Genomic DNA, 17,771 nt, shown 5'->3' on the forward strand with positions numbered 1-17,771 from the left:
TACTACAACAGCTGGACAGACTGCGGCACTCAGGTTATGCTGATAGTTGTAGTACTACAACAGCTGGACAGATTGCACCACTCAGGTTATGCTGATAGTTGTAGTACTACAACAACTGGACAGATTGCGTCACTCAGAGTATGCTGATAGTTGTAGTACTACAACAGCTGGACAGATTGCGGCACTCAGAGTATGCTGATAGTTGTAGTACTACAACAGCTGGACAGATTGCACCACTCAGGTTATGCTGATAGTTGTAGTACTACAACAGCTGGACAGATTGCGGCACTCAGGTTATGCTGATAGTTGTAGTACTACAACAACTGGACAGATTGCGTCACTCAGAGTATGCTGATAGTTGTAGTACTACGACAGCTGGACAGATTGTGGCACTCAGGTTATGCTGATAGTTGTAGTACTACAACAGCTGGACAGATTGCAGCACTCAGGGTATGCTGATAGTTGTAGTACTACAACAGCTGGACAGATTGCAGCACTCAGGGTATGCTGATAGTTGTAGTACTACGACAGCTGGACAGATTGTGGCACTCAGGTTATGCTGATAGTTGTAGTACTACAACAGCTGGACAGATTGCGGCACTCAGGGTATGCTGATAGTTGTAGTACTACAACAGCTGGACAGATTGCGTCACTCAGGTTATGCTGATAGTTGTAGTACTACAACAGCTGGACAGATTGCATCACTCAGGGTATGCTGATAGTTGTAGTTCCATCAAATCTACATATGGCCTAACATAAAAATAGACACAGACCTCCGCCTACATTGTCTCCAAATGAATTACAACATGTCAAGTACATACAAAAAATAAAGTGACCGCCATACCTCCGCCCCCCCATCATGCATGACATGAGATGAAATGGATACTTACAGAATGGGCCGACTGGAGCAATGTGAACACACATGAAATAAAAGAAAGCACGAGATGAGTACACAGCAACACCAAATCCGAACATACAGCTACACACTATGGAGTCCCTGACACAGATCGGTGTGTTGGGGGTTAATCTGTCATGTGACATGTATGGCGTTATGTTATGTGTGATTATGAGGGGTCCGATGATTTAGAAGCAGAGCTCTTACCGTGGACGCCGAGCGAGCCGGAGGCTTCGGATTTGCCGACGCTGTTCTCCGTAATACAGGTGTACGTCCCTTCATCCTCTGCCGTCACCCGGGAGATGCGCAGGGTGTTGTCACTGCGGATCTCGTACCTGCAATCACACGGATGGAACGGAAAACACAGTACCGTTACCATTTCTGTTACCATGGGGGAGATTTATCAAAACCTGTCCAGAGGAAAAGTTGCCCAGTTGCCCATAGCAACCAATCAGATCGCTGCTTTCATTTTTATGAGGCCTTTTCAAAATTGAAAGAAGCGATCTGATTGGTTGCTATGGGCAACTCAGCAACTTTTCCTAAATCTCCCCCAAAATTTTTATTCAGAAAGGAATTGACGTCTGGCTGTGACCGCAGTATCTGTTCCCACCTCCGATCTGTCATCATTATCGGCTGCTATCTACCTCTAAAGCGGAAGTTTCCTGAAAACCATGTTTGATATAACATGTGTGAACAGGGCTTAAAGGGGTACTCCGGAGGAAAACTTTATTTTTTTTTTTTTTTTTAATCAACTGGTGCCAGAAACAGATTTGTAAATTACTTCTATTAAAAAATCTTAATCCTTCCAGTACTTATCAGCTGCTGTTTACTAGAGAGGAAATTATTTTCTTTTTGAATATAGAGCTCTCTGCTGACATCATGACCACAGTGCTCTCTGCTGACATCTCTGTCCATTTTGGGAACTGTCCAGAATAGGAGAAAATCTCCATAGCAAACATATGCTGCTCTGGATAGTTCCTAAAATGGACAGAAATGTCAGCAGAGAGCACTGTGGTCATGATGTCAGCAGAGAGCACTGTGTTCCAAAAAGAAAATAATTTCCTCTGTAGTATTCAGCAGCTAATAAGTACTGGGAGGATTAAGATTTTTTAATAGAAGTAATTTACAAATCTGTTTAACTTTCTGGCACAAGTTGATTTAAAAAAAATAAAGTTTTCCACCGGAGTACCCCTTTAAAGGGTCACTCCATTGACACTGCCCCATGTACTCTCCACAGTCCGGCGTAGAAAGACGCAGCTCATGCTGTTCGGTCGGTTGCCACACGACGGCCGGCGAGTTCCGTGCACAAGTCCTATTAATTAGAATAAGGCTCATGCACAGAACTTGGCGGGCATTGTACAGTTGCCCTGGCAACCCCACCACCCAAAATGAGCTGAGAGTTTCCACATAGAGAGCATGTGGACTTGCATCACTGGAGTGACCCTTTAAAACAGAGCTAATTTCTTTTAAAAAACACACAAAAAAACGCTCCCTTCTGTCTCCAGGTTGTGTGTGGTTTTGCAGCTCAGTCCCATTGAAGTGAATGAAGCCAAGTTGTAATACTGCACACAACCTGGGAACAGACATGGAGCTGTTTTTGAAAGAAATTAGCTCTGTTTTCCTATTCCTGGATAACCCCTTTAAGCCCTGGTCACACATGTTGGATCTACCATGGATTTTCCGGCTTCAAATTTGATGACAAATCTGATGACAAACTGTATCACAAGGCAAAATTCCCGTGTGGCATTTTGGTGCCATTTTGCTTTTGCAGTGCAGCAAGGGGCAAAATGTGGTGCAAAAGGAACCGTATCTATACCGTTCACATCCATGCACGCAGGGAGTGAAACCGTGCATGGAAAGTGCCGGATTTCTGTCTTGAGAATACACATCAGATTTTGGAGTGATGTGTGAACATACCCTTAGGTGGTGCTTACACAGAATACCAGGGCAATGCTCATCCCGTTGCTACCATTTTTGTTTCACCATAAGTGACGTCACTCATTCCGCGCATGTTCCTCGGATAGATTATCCGTATTGAAAACGCGGTCAAAAGCGTGCAAAAATGTAGAGGAAATTACCGTCTACCATTGCAATTACTGCCACATATTTTTTCGCTGGTATACATAAGCCGTATGCACAAACCCTTCATACCGCTCTGATCTGTCTATTAGAGGCTGCGGTATTGTTATTACATTATTATAGTTTATAACACACTTTCTGCCTCAGCAGTTATTTTATTCCACCTACTGCGGTCCTTCCCCTATGCCAGTGTTTTCCAAACAGGGTGTCTCCAGCTGCTGCAAAACTACAACTCCCAGCATACCCGGACAGCCTTTGGCTGTCCGGGTATGCTGGGAGTTGTAGTTTTGCAACAGCTGCGAGACATACGGTTTGGGAAACAGTGCCCTATGCTTTACACTGCATGTTTGCTTATATAGTTGGGTCTGCAGGAGCGGAGATCTGATTTTAAAGGGGAATTCTGGTACCTAAGAACTTATCCCCTATCCACAGTGCCTAGCAGTCGGACCCCACGCAATCTCCTGCCCAGCACCCCGGTAATCCTCATGCACAGAGCAATCAAACAATGCACAAATCAGTGGCCAACATGCCTCTCCATGTATCTCTATGGGAGAGCTGGAGATACACGAGCACAGTATCCCCGCCTCTGCCATAGAGATACATGGAGGGGCGTGTCAGCCACTTCTCCGCGTGGACCCGCGATCAGACCCTTTTCCCTATCCACTGTTCCCAGCAGTCAGAACCCCCACGATCTCCTGCCCGGAACCCCGGTAATCCTCATGCATGGAGAAATCAGACAACATACAAAGCAGTGGCCAACATGCCCCTCCATTTATCTCTATGGGAGAGCTGGAGATACACGAGCGCTGTATCCCCGCCTCTCCCATAAAGATACATGGAGGGGCGTGTCAGCCACTTCTTCGTGTGGACCCCCGCAATCAGACTCTTTTCCCTATCCACTGTGCCCAGCAGTCAGAACCCCCACGATCTCCTGCCCGGCACCCCGGTAATCCTCATGCACGGAGCAATCAGACAACGCATAAATCAATGGCCAACATGCCTCTCCATGTATCTCTATGGGAGAGCTGGAGATACACGAGCGCTGTATCCCCGCCTCTCCCATAGAGATACATGGAGGGGCGTGTCAGCCACTTCTTCTCGTGGACCCACGATCAGACCCTTTTCCCTATCCACTGTTGCCACTTTTTCGTTTGACCCCCCCCCGCGATCAGACACTTATCCCCTATCCTGTTGATAGGGGGATAAGTTTTTAGGTACCGGAGTTCCCCTTTAATGCATTATAGAGAACAATTCCCAATCAATAGTAGTGAATAAAGAATCGCAATAAAATCTGATATACTCACCTCCCCCGGGGTAAGTCTCCTTCTTCTTTCCGCCATCGAGCGGTGGGCATCGGGTCTCCCTGAACCTCACACTGAAAGTCCACGACGTCATCCGCAAGGACCACCTGGTTTATGGGTCTTCTCACGAACGTGGGGCGCTCTGTGAGAAAAAGAGGCAGATATAGGCAAACATTACAGAAAAAAAGTTACAATATCCAGCTGTCTCACAGTCCTGAACGGCAAATTTGCCCCAAAAAATAAAAAATCTGCATCGATACACAGATTTGCCATTCAGGAGCCTGAGAAAGTTGTAAGTGACTCAGTGGTGGCAATACTGACTATCACCCAGTAGATCTATGGGTGCTCAGTGTTACGGTACAGAGAACGGGTGACACGGGACAGCGGGGGTTAATTGCAGGAAACGTGTCTGTGCTGTTCCCAATCGGAAGCGTCAGGAATGTGATTTTCTCTCTTGTGGTTTAATTCTCAGGATAATTTGTCTCCTCTTCTCCTCCCACAGAACAAATGTCTCTGGTTTTGCCTTATCTCCCGAGTGAATCACTTCCTGGCAATGACTGACACTTCTCGCTCTGCAATTTCGCAGATTGCAACGTACCGAAGACCACCAGCTGCGCCGGCTCGCTGTCTCGTTCTCCCACCATGTTGGTCGCTACGCACACGTACATCCCCGCGTCCGTTTTCCTCGTATTGGAAATCATCAGTTTTCCTCCCCGAATCTAAAATTTAAAGATTAATGATATAAAGGGTATTAAGATTCGACAAACAACAACAGTACCAGTGTAGATCTCTTCTGTATATGGCACCTCCATGGTCTGTAGTGTTGTACACACAATGGATATAGACACATAGGAGCCTGTATCACAAAACAAGAGACAAGAACATGGAGGGAGCCCCCAAAATACACCCCCCCCCCCAGTGTGGAGTGATCCTGAGATCGCCATGCTACTAAACTACAGCGAGAAGGGGCATCTCATCTTCCCAGAATGCACTCACCGTGATGCGCTCGTCCTTGTCACTGATGCGGGTATTCTCCTTCTTCCAGGATATAGTGGGCTCGGGGTGGCCTCTGGGTGGGATACACTCCATAACCGCTGGTTCTCCTGCTGCCACCACCACATCACTGGGAGCCTGGCGAAAGTCATCCCGTAAAACTGCAAAAGACAAAACAGAGACACAGTCAACCCCCATCTATCAGAGTACCCCAGCATACACAGATTAACACAGGACCCCCAATATAACAGTGTCCCCCCATCTATCAGAGTACCCCAGCATACACAGATTAACACAGGACCCCAATATAACAGTGTCCCCCCATCTATCAGAGTACCCAGCATACACAGATTAACACAGGACCCCCAATATAACAGTGTCCCCCCATCTATCAGAGTACCCCAGCATATACAGATTAACACAGGACCCCCAATATAACAGTGTCCCCCATCTATCAGAGTACCCCAGCATACACAGATTAACACAGGACCCCAATATAACAGTGTCCCTCCATCTATCAGAGTACCCCAGCATACACAGATTAACACAGGACCCCCAATATAACAGTGTCCCCCCATCTATCAGAGTACCCCAGCATACACAGATTAACACAGGATCCCAATATAACAGTGTCCCCCATCTATCAGAGTACCCCAGCATACACAGATTAACACAGGACCCCCAATATAACAGTGTCCCCCATCTATCAGAGTACCCCAGCATACACAGATTAACACAGGACCCCAATATAACAGTGTCCCCCCATCTATCAGAGTACCCAGCATACACAGATTAACACAGGACCCCCAATATAACAGTGTCCCCCCATCTATCAGAGTACCCCAGCATATACAGATTAACACAGGACCCCCAATATAACAGTGTCCCCCATCTATCAGAGTACCCCAGCATACACAGATTAACACAGGACCCCAATATAACAGTGTCCCCCATCTATCAGAGTACCCCAGCATACACAGATTAACACAGGACCCCAATATAACAGTGTCCCCCATCTATCAGAGTACCCCAGCATACACAGATTAACACAGGATCCCAATATAACAGTGTCCCCCCATCTATCAGATTACCCCAGCATACACAGATTAACACAGGACCCCCAATATAACAGTGTCCCCCCATCTATCAGAGTACCCCAGCATACACAGATAAACACAGGACCCCAATATAACAGTGTCCCCCCATCTATCAGAGTACCCCAGCATATACAGATTAACACAGGACCCCAATATAACAGTGTCCCCCCATCTATCAGAGTACCCCAGCATATACAGATTAACACAGGACCCCCAATATAACAGTGTCCCCCATCTATCAGAGTACCCCAGCATACACAGATTAACACAGGACCCCCAATATAACAGTGTCCCCCCATCTATCAGAGTACCCCAGCATACACAGATTAACACAGGACCCCCAATATAACAGTGTCCCCTCATCTATCAGAGTACCCCAGCATACACAGATTAACACAGGACCCCCAATATAACAGTGTCCCCCATCTATCAGAGTACCCCAGCATACACAGATTAACACAGGACCCCCAATATAACAGTGTCCCCCCATCTATCAGAGTACCCCAGCATACACAGATTAACACAGGACCCCCAATATAACAGTGTCCCCCCATCTATCAGAGTACCCCAGCATACACAGATTAACACAGGACCCCCAATATAACAGTGTCCCCCATCTATCAGAGTACCCCAGCATACACAGATTAACACAGGACCCCAATATAACAGTGTCCCCCCATCTATCAGAGTACCCCAGCATATACAGATTAACACAGGACCCCAATATAACAGTGTCCCCCATCTATCAGAGTACCCCCAGCATACACAGACTAACACAGGACCCCCAATATAACAGTGTCCCCCATCTATCAGAGTACCCCAGCATACACAGATTAACACAGGACCCCAATATAACAGTGTCCCCCCATCTATCAGATTACCCCAGCATACACAGATTAACACAGGACCCCAATATAACAGTGTCCCCCCATCTATCAGAGTACCCCAGCATACACAGATTAACACAGGACCCCAATATAACAGTGTCCCTCCATCTATCAGAGTACCCCAGCATACACAGATTAACACAGGACCCCCAATATAACAGTGTCCCCCCATCTATCAGAGTACCCCAGCATACACAGATTAACACAGGATCCCAATATAACAGTGTCCCCCATCTATCAGAGTACCCCAGCATACACAGATTAACACAGGACCCCCAATATAACAGTGTCCCCCATCTATCAGAGTACCCCAGCATACACAGATTAACACAGGACCCCAATATAACAGTGTCCCCCATCTATCAGAGTACCCCAGCATACACAGATTAACACAGGATCCCAATATAACAGTGTCCCCCCATCTATCAGATTACCCCAGCATACACAGATTAACACAGGACCCCAAAATAACAGTGTCCCCCCATCTATCAGAGTACCCCAGCATACACAGATAAACACAGGACCCCAATATAACAGTGTCCCCCCATCTATCAGAGTACCCCAGCATATACAGATTAACACAGGACCCCAATATAACAGTGTCCCCCCATCTATCAGAGTACCCCAGCATATACAGATTAACACAGGACCCCCAATATAACAGTGTCCCCCATCTATCAGAGTACCCCAGCATACACAGATTAACACAGGACCCCCAATATAACAGTGTCCCCCCATCTATCAGAGTACCCCAGCATACACAGATTAACACAGGACCCCCAATATAACAGTGTCCCCTCATCTATCAGAGTACCCCAGCATACACAGATTAACACAGGACCCCCAATATAACAGTGTCCCCCCATCTATCAGAGTACCCCAGCATACACAGATTAACACAGGACCCCAATATAACAGTGTCCCCCCATCTATCAGAGTACCCCAGCATACACAGATTAACACAGGACCCCCAATATAACAGTGTCCCCCATCTATCAGAGTACCCCAGCATACACAGATTAACACAGGACCCCCAATATAACAGTGTCCCCCCATCTATCAGAGTACCCCAGCATACACAGATTAACACAGGACCCCCAATATAACAGTGTCCCCCCATCTATCAGAGTACCCCAGCATACACAGATTAACACAGGACCCCCAATATAACAGTGTCCCCCATCTATCAGAGTACCCCAGCATACACAGATTAACACAGGACCCCAATATAACAGTGTCCCCCCATCTATCAGAGTACCCCAGCATATACAGATTAACACAGGACCCCAATATAACAGTGTCCCCCATCTATCAGAGTACCCCCAGCATACACAGACTAACACAGGACCCCCAATATAACAGTGTCCCCCATCTATCAGAGTACCCCAGCATACACAGATTAACACAGGACCCCAATATAACAGTGTCCCCCCATCTATCAGATTACCCCAGCATACACAGATTAACACAGGACCCCAATATAACAGTGTCCCCCCATCTATCAGAGTACCCCAGCATACACAGATTAACACAGGACCCCAATATAACAGTGTCCCTCCATCTATCAGAGTACCCCAGCATATACAGATTAACGCAGGACCCCAATATAACAGTGTCCCCCATCTATCAGAGTACCCCCAGCATACACAGACTAACACAGGACCCCCAATATAACAGTGTCCCCCATCTATCAGAGTAACACCGATTACACAGATTAACACAGGACCCCAATATAACAGTGTCCCCCCATCTATCAGAGTACCCCAGCATACACAGATTAACACAGGACCCCAATATAACAGTGTCCCCATCTATCAGAGTACCCCAGCATACACAGATTAACACAGGACCCCCAATATAACAGTGTCCCCCATCTATCAGAGTAACACCGATTACACAGATTAACACAGGACCCCAATATAACAGTGTCCCCCCATCTATCAGAGTACCCCAGCATACACAGATTAACACAGGACCCCAATATAACAGTGTCCCCCATCTATCAGAGTACCCCAGCATACACAGATTAACACAGGACCCCAATATAACAGTGTCCCCCATCTATCAGAGTACCCAGCATACACAGATTAACACAGGACCCCAATATAACAGTGTCCCCCCATCTATCAGATTACCCCAGCATACACAGATTAACACAGGACCCCAATATAACAGTGTCCCCATCTATCAGAGTACCCCAGCATACACAGATTAACACAGGACCCCAATATAACAGTGTCCCCCATCTATCAGAGTACCCCAGCATACACAGATTAACACAGGACCCCAATATAACAGTGTCCCCCATCTATCAGAGTACCCCAGCATACACAGATTAACACAAGACCCCAATATAACAGTGTCCCCCCATCTATCAGATTACCCCAGCATACACAGATTAACACAGGACCCCAATATAACAGTTTCCCCCTCACATCTATCAGAGTACCCCAGCATACACAGATTAACACAGGACCCCAATATAACAGTGTCTCCCATCTATCAGAGTACCCCAGCATACACAGATTAACACAAGACCCCAATATAACAGTGTCCCCCCATCTATCAGATTACCCCAGCATACACAGATTAACACAGGACCCCCAATATAACAGTGTCCCCCCATCTATCAGAGTACCCCAGCATATACAGATTAACACAGGACCCCAATATAACAGTGTCCCCCATCTATCAGAGTACCCCAGCATACACAGATTAACACAAGACCCCAATATAACAGTGTCCCCATCACATCTATCAGAGTACCCCAGCATACACAGATTAACACAGGACCCCAATATAACAGTGTCTCCCATCTATCAGAGTACCCCAGCATACACAGATTAACACAAGACCCCAATATAACAGTGTCCCCCCATCTATCAGATTACCCCAGCATACACAGATTAACACAGGACCCCCAATATAACAGTGTCCCCCCATCTATCAGAGTACCCCAGCATATACAGATTAACACAGGACCCCAATATAACAGTGTCCCCCATCTATCAGAGTACCCCAGCATACACAGATTAACACAAGACCCCAATATAACAGTGTCCCCATCACATCTATCAGATTACCCCAGCATACACAGATTAACACAGGACCCCAATATAACAGTGTCCCCCATCTATCAGAGTACCCCAGCATACACAGATTAACACAGGACCCCAATATAACAGTGTCCCCCATCTATCAGAGTACCCAGCATACACAGATTAACACAGGACCCCAATATAACAGTGTCCCCCCATCTATCAGATTACCCCAGCATACACAGATTAACACAGGACCCCAATATAACAGTGTCCCCATCTATCAGAGTACCCCAGCATACACAGATTAACACAGGACCCCAATATAACAGTGTCCCCCATCTATCAGAGTACCCCAGCATACACAGATTAACACAGGACCCCAATATAACAGTGTCCCCCATCTATCAGAGTACCCCAGCATACACAGATTAACACAAGACCCCAATATAACAGTGTCCCCCCATCTATCAGATTACCCCAGCATACACAGATTAACACAGGACCCCAATATAACAGTTTCCCCCTCACATCTATCAGAGTACCCCAGCATACACAGATTAACACAGGACCCCAATATAACAGTGTCTCCCATCTATCAGAGTACCCCAGCATACACAGATTAACACAAGACCCCAATATAACAGTGTCCCCCCATCTATCAGATTACCCCAGCATACACAGATTAACACAGGACCCCCAATATAACAGTGTCCCCCCATCTATCAGAGTACCCCAGCATATACAGATTAACACAGGACCCCAATATAACAGTGTCCCCCATCTATCAGAGTACCCCAGCATACACAGATTAACACAAGACCCCAATATAACAGTGTCCCCATCACATCTATCAGAGTACCCCAGCATACACAGATTAACACAGGACCCCAATATAACAGTGTCTCCCATCTATCAGAGTACCCCAGCATACACAGATTAACACAAGACCCCAATATAACAGTGTCCCCCCATCTATCAGATTACCCCAGCATACACAGATTAACACAGGACCCCCAATATAACAGTGTCCCCCCATCTATCAGAGTACCCCAGCATATACAGATTAACACAGGACCCCAATATAACAGTGTCCCCCATCTATCAGAGTACCCCAGCATACACAGATTAACACAAGACCCCAATATAACAGTGTCCCCATCACATCTATCAGAGTACCACTGCTAACACAGCCCTCCCCCAATAAAACAGTCCTCCCCGATCTATTAGAGTGCCCCCACTTACACGGACTAACACAGCCCCCCCAATAAAACAGTGCCCCCCCCCCAGATCTATTAGAGTGCCCCCGCTTACAGACTAACACAGCCCCCCAATATAACATAGTCACCCCCGATTTATCAGAGTACCACCACTTACACAGACTAACACAGCCCCCCCAATAAAACAGTCGCCCCCCCCCAGATCTATTAGAGTGCCCCCGCTTACAGACTAACACAGCCCCCCAATATAACATAGTCACCCCCACTTATATAGACCCATGTAGTCTTCCCCATCTATTAGAATCCCCCCCATCCCATATACCAGCGCAGCACTAGTGACACATACTAACAATCCCTCTGACAGTGTATTCCCCCTCCTATAAGGGTCCCCTGTCTCTAAGCCCCTGTGACCCCCTGTATCTCGTCTCATCCGTCACCCGGCAGCCGCTCCCCCCTGATAACCCATATGATTTATTCCCGTCCTGTGTTTGTTGAGGATTCTCCACAGTTACAGAAGATTCATGACTTTCATTTAGTCGCTGACACATTTAGACAAATCTTATTCATCACAGGGGTGGAAATTTTTTTGGGGACGGACTTTAATTATTTAGCTCTAATGTACATCCCCCCCCCCCATGTCACATGACTGTACTGAGATTATTTTACACCCTAGTGAAAACCTCTAATGCAGTGTTTCCCACCCAGTGCGCCTCCAGCTGCTGCAAAACTACAACTCCCAGCATGCCCGGACAGCCTTCGGCTGTCCGGGCATGCTGGGAGTTGTAGTTTTGTAACAGCTCAAGGCACCCTGGTTTGGAAACGCTGCCATGAAATGACACAATACATATTTATATACATCTTGCAGCTTCCATACAAGGGTATTCACTAAGCTTTCCCAGACGCCCGACAAAAAAATTCTGCATTGATACATCACCTGATCGCTTATTAGAGTCTAGGAAAGTTGGGTGGCAATCCCAGAGGAATACATACAGCAGACCTTAAAAGTCACCCAGCTTTCCCAGACTCCAATAGGCAATCAGTAGACGTATTTGTGTGGAATGGTCAGAAGTCTGGGAAAGCTGGGTGACAACCCTGCAGAATACGTAAGGCAGCCAATATTAGTCACCCAGCTTCCTCATACTCCTGATTGTTTTGCAATCTAGGACATTTGGGTGACAACCACAGCTGGATATGTTAAAGTAGCCACTAATAGTCACCCAGCTTTTCCCTGAAACACACTGACAGGATATATGACAGGATCTGACAACTTAGACAGATTTTTATTACGTTATATTTCAGATACGATGGTTGTCTGTGCATGTCGGGAGTTGTAGTTTTGCAACAGCTGGAGGCACCTTGGAAACACACAGCTCTCCCTGCAGCCAGAATGGCATTATCAGCAGACTGTCATCATCCTGTTCTCCCAGTCAACATGACGCCATCACACACTGACCCTAGGCTCTGCAGTACTGGACAAACTAATCAGTCCCATGTAAATCCTCACAATTTTGCTTTGTCCAGCACTCGACAGATGTATTTTCATTAATTTTCATTGTTCGGAGAAGCGTTTGACCTGCGCCCCGATGCGGTGGTGGGGACATCTGCTGCCCGTTGGGGTCGCCTCCTCCTGTAGCCAGAACTAGAGCGGTCACCCGCACATCTGTCTGCTAGGCCTCAGATGACGGACAATGACCCCCATCACTTAGCTGATGAGAGGACTAACAAGCACTAAACTTTATTACCCCTGAGAGGGGTCTCCTATGATGACAGACCCCCATGGAGGGGGCCCCATGGGAGAAAGGAGCAGCAGGTTCTGTCATTACATGTCAGCTGCTGCAAAGAGGATGACCCCCAAGATAATGGGGCAGAGACCCCCACCAGACAGCTGAGGACCCCCCAGCAGGGGACCACTTCTCTTCTGCAGTCCTTCAACTACATACAGGGGGCGCCACCTGTTTTTGAATCTCGCCATCAGCAATGTCAATGGGTAACAGAGACTGGTAATAAGGGCTTTGCCGAGCCTGTCACCCACCTTACCCAGACCCCCATACAATGACCGGTTGCCATTCAGGCCCTAAGCCCTTTGAGAACTGTAATAATAGCTGTCATCCAGATGTTCCACAGGGGGCGCCACCTGTTGCTGAGTCCCACCACCGGCAACGCAATGGCTAACACAGACTGGTAATAAGGGCTTAACCGAGCCTGTCACCCACCTTACCCAGACACCCATACAATGCCCTATGAGAACTGTAATAATAGTTGTAATCCAGATGTTCCACAGGGGGCGCCACTCGTTGCATAGTCCCACCACCAGCAATGCAATGGCTAACAGAGACTTTTAGTGGCTTTACTGGGCTTGCCCCCCCCCCCCCCCCCCCACATCTTACCCAGACCCCCATAAAATGACAGGTCGCCATTCAGGCCCTAAGCCCTATATGAACTGTAATAATAGTTGTCACCCAGCTTTTCCAGATACTGATACAGATCTGTCATTCAGAAGGCACTACAACCTGCAGAACTACAACATCCACCATGCCCTTAAAGGTGCTAGAGAACCCAGCTTTTCCTCTAAAACAGGTTGGCTATCCAGGCCCTGGAGCTGTCGTGTAAGTTATCACCCAGCTTTCCAACAAACTCTGACACATTAACAGAATTGAGGGCCATATTTTAGGCCCATTGGAAGTCTCTACTATAAGAGATTGTCCTTGGTCCTGAACCCCGGAGAAGATGTTTTCCAGCTGGTGCCCCTCTTTATCTTCCAAAAAGTGCAGTGCAGAACTACAACACTCAGCAGGGCACAGGCACTCCCGCTGTTGCAGAACTACAACTCTCAGCATGCCCTGACAGCCTTCGGCTGTCAGGGCATGCTGAGAGTTGTAGTTCTGCAACAGCTGGAGGCACAGGTTGGGAAGCTCAGATAACAGCGGGCCCTGGCCTTGTAATAATAAATTGAATTTCTTTCCTTTGGCGCTGTCGCCACACGGCAGATACGGCTTGGCGCCTGCGATATAATTGTTCATTAAAACAAATGACACTTACTCCGGCAGCAGAAGCCGCGCTGTCAAAGAGCAAGACCTCGGAAAAGTGATTAATAAGATTGTCGTCTTCCCGGCAAATTTCAGAGCACGTGAAATTTCATCGGCGTGACAGAGAAACATGAGTTTAATTCTGCGTATTAAGGGCTGGGAATCCGGATGAAGGACGCGCCGGGGAATCCAATTAGGTTAATTGATAGGACTGTGCCGGAGTCTACAGAGAGAGTGCGGCGGCCATGACACCAACTGGGCTGAGGAACAATGAGCTGCTCCAGCAGTGGACAGTGCGGCCGCCATGACACCAACTGGGCTGAGGAACAATGAGCTGCTCCAGCTGTGGACAGTACGGCCGCCATGACACCAACTGGGCTGAGGAACAATAAGCTGCTCCAGCTGTGGACAGTGCGGCCGCCATGACACGAACTGGGCTGAGGATCCATGAGCTGCTCCAGCTGTGGACAGTGCGGCCGCCATGACACCAACTGGGCTGAGGAACAATGAGCTGCTCCAGCTGTGGACAGTGCGGCCGCCATGACACCAACTGAGATGAGGAACAATAAGCTGCTCCAGCAGTGGACAGTGCGGCCGCCATGACACCAACTGGGCTGAGGAACAATGAGCTGCTCCAGCTGTGGACAGTGCGGCCGCCATGACACCAACTGGGCTGAGGATCCATGAGCTGCTCCAGCTGTGGACAGTGCGGCCGCCATGACACCAACTGGGCTGAGGAACAATGAGCTGCTCCAGCTGTGGACAGTGCGGCCGCCATGACACCAACTGGGCTGAGGAACAATGAGCTGCTCCAGCTGTGGACAGTGCGGCCGCCATGACACCAACTGAGATGAGGAACAATGAGCTGCTCCAGCTGTGGACAGTGCGGCCGCCATGACACCAACTGAGATGAGGAACAATGAGCTGCTCCAGCTGTGGACAGTGCGGCCGCCATGACACCAACTGGGCTGAGGATCCATGAGCTGCTCCAGCTGTGGACAGTGCGGCCGCCATGACACCAACTGGGCTGAGGAACAATAAGCTGCTCCAGCTGTGGACAGTGCGGCCGCCATGACACCAACTGCGCTGAGGAACCATGAGCTGCTCCAGCTGTGGACAGTGCGGCCACCATGAAGCCAACTGGGCTGAGGAACAATGAGCTGCTCCAGCTGTGGACAGTGCGGCCGCCATGACACCAACTGGGCTGAGGAACCATGAGCTGCTCCAGCTGTGGACAGTGCGGCCACCAAGACACCAACTGGGCTGAGGAACAATGAGCTGCTCCAGCTGTGGACAGTGCGGCCACCAAGACACCAACTGGGCTGAGGAAAAATGAGCTGCTCCAGGTGTGGACAGTGCGGCCGCCATGACACCAACTGGGCTGAGGAACAATGAGCTGCTCCAGCTGTGGACAGTGCGGCCGCCATGACACCAACTGCGCTGAGGAACCATGAGCTGCTCCAGCTGTGGACAGTGCGGCCACCATGAAGCCAACTGGGCTGAGGAACAATGAGCTGCTTCAGCTGTGGACAGTGCGGCCGCCATGACACCAACTGGGCTGAGGAACAATGAGCTGCTCCAGCTGTGGACAGTGCGGCCGCCATGACACCAACTGGGCTGAGGAACCATGAGCTGCTCCAGCTGTGGACAGTGCGGCCGCCATGACACCAACTGGGCTGAGGAACAATGAGCTGCTCCAGCTGTGGACAGTGCGGCCACCATGACACCAACTGGGCTGAGGAACAATGAGCTGCTCCAGGTGTGGACAGTGCGGCCGCCATGACACCAACTGGGCTGAGGAACAATGAGCTGCTCCAGCTATGGACAGTGCCACCACCATGACACGGACTGGGCTGAGGAACAATGAGCTGCTCCAGCTGTGGACAGTGCGGCCGCCATGACACCAACTGGGCTGAGGAACAATGAGCTGCTCCAGCTGTGGACAGTGCGGCCGCCATGACACCAACTGGGCTGAGGAACAATGAGCTGCTCCAGCTGTGGACAGTGCGGCCACCATGACACCAACTGGGCTGAGGAACAATGAGCTGCTCCAGGTGTGGACAGTGCGGCCGCCATGACACCAGCTGGGCTGAGGAACAATGAGCTGCTCCAGCTGTGGACAGTGCGGCCACCATGACACCAACTGCGCTGAGGAACCATGAGCTGCTCCAGCTGTGGACAGTGCGGCCACCATGAAGCCAACTGGGCTGAGGAACAATGAGCTGCTTCAGCTGTGGACAGTGCGGCCGCCATGACACCAACTGGGCTGAGGAACAATGAGCTGCTCCAGCTGTGGACAGTGCGGCCGCCATGACACCAACTGGGCTGAGGAACCATGAGCTGCTCCAGCTGTGGACAGTGCGGCCGCCATGACACCAACTGGGCTGAGGAACAATGAGCTGCTCCAGCTGTGGACAGTGCGGCCACCATGACACCAACTGGGCTGAGGAACAATGAGCTGCTCCAGGTGTGGACAGTGCGGCCGCCATGACACCAACTGGGCTGAGGAACAATGAGCTGCTTCAGCTGTGGACAGTGCGGCCGCCATGACACCAACTGGGCTGAGGAACAATGAGCTGCTCCAGCTATGGACAGTGCCACCACCATGACACGGACTGGGCTGAGGAACAATGAGCTGCTCCAGCTGTGGACAGTGCGGCCGCCATGACACCAACTGGGCTGAGGAACAATGAGCTGCTCCAGCTGTGGACAGTGCGGCCGCCATGAAGCCAACTGGGCTGAGGAACAATGAGCTGCTCCAGCTGTGGACAGTGCGGCCACCATGACACCAACTGGGCTGAGGAACAATGAGCTGCTCCAGCTGTGGACAGTGCCACCACCATGACACCAGCTGGGCTGAGGAACAATGAGCTGCTCCAGCTGTGGACAGTGCGGCCGCCATGACACCAACTGGGCTGAGGAACAATGAGCTGCTCCAGCTGTGGACAGTGCGGCCGCCATGACACCAACTGGGCTGAGGAACAATGAGCTGCTCCAGCTGTGGACAGTGCGGCCGCCAAGACACCAAATGGGCTGAGGAATAATGAGCTGCTCCAGCTGTGGACAGTGCCACCACCATGATACCAACTGGGCTGAGGAACAATGAGCTGCTTCAGCTGTGGACAGTGCGGCCGCCATGACACCAACTGGGCTGAGGAACAATGAGCTGCTCCAGCTATGGACAGTGCCACCACCATGACACCAACTGGGCTGAGGAACAATGAGCTGCTCCAGC

At 49.4% G+C, this 17,771-nt stretch overlaps 1 protein-coding gene across 4 annotated transcripts in view; it reads right to left on the reverse strand.

Annotated features, from left to right (window-relative positions):
* ROBO3 (roundabout guidance receptor 3) overlaps positions 1-17,771 on the reverse strand; it is a 371,292-nt gene that overhangs the window by 58,648 nt on the left and 294,873 nt on the right. For all 4 annotated transcript variants that reach the window (XM_056544121.1, XM_056544122.1, XM_056544123.1 and 1 more), the window contains exons 3-6: positions 5,272-5,429; positions 4,874-4,994; positions 4,279-4,417; positions 1,103-1,230 (exon numbers count right to left, since the gene is read on the reverse strand). In XM_056544121.1, coding sequence (XP_056400096.1) covers positions 1,103-1,230; positions 4,279-4,417; positions 4,874-4,994; positions 5,272-5,429 — 546 coding nt within the window. The remainder of the gene's footprint in view (positions 1-1,102; positions 1,231-4,278; positions 4,418-4,873; positions 4,995-5,271; positions 5,430-17,771) is intronic.

Source organism: Hyla sarda, chromosome 10, assembly GCF_029499605.1.
Source record: "Hyla sarda isolate aHylSar1 chromosome 10, aHylSar1.hap1, whole genome shotgun sequence".
Taxonomy (NCBI): Eukaryota; Metazoa; Chordata; class Amphibia; order Anura; family Hylidae; genus Hyla; species Hyla sarda.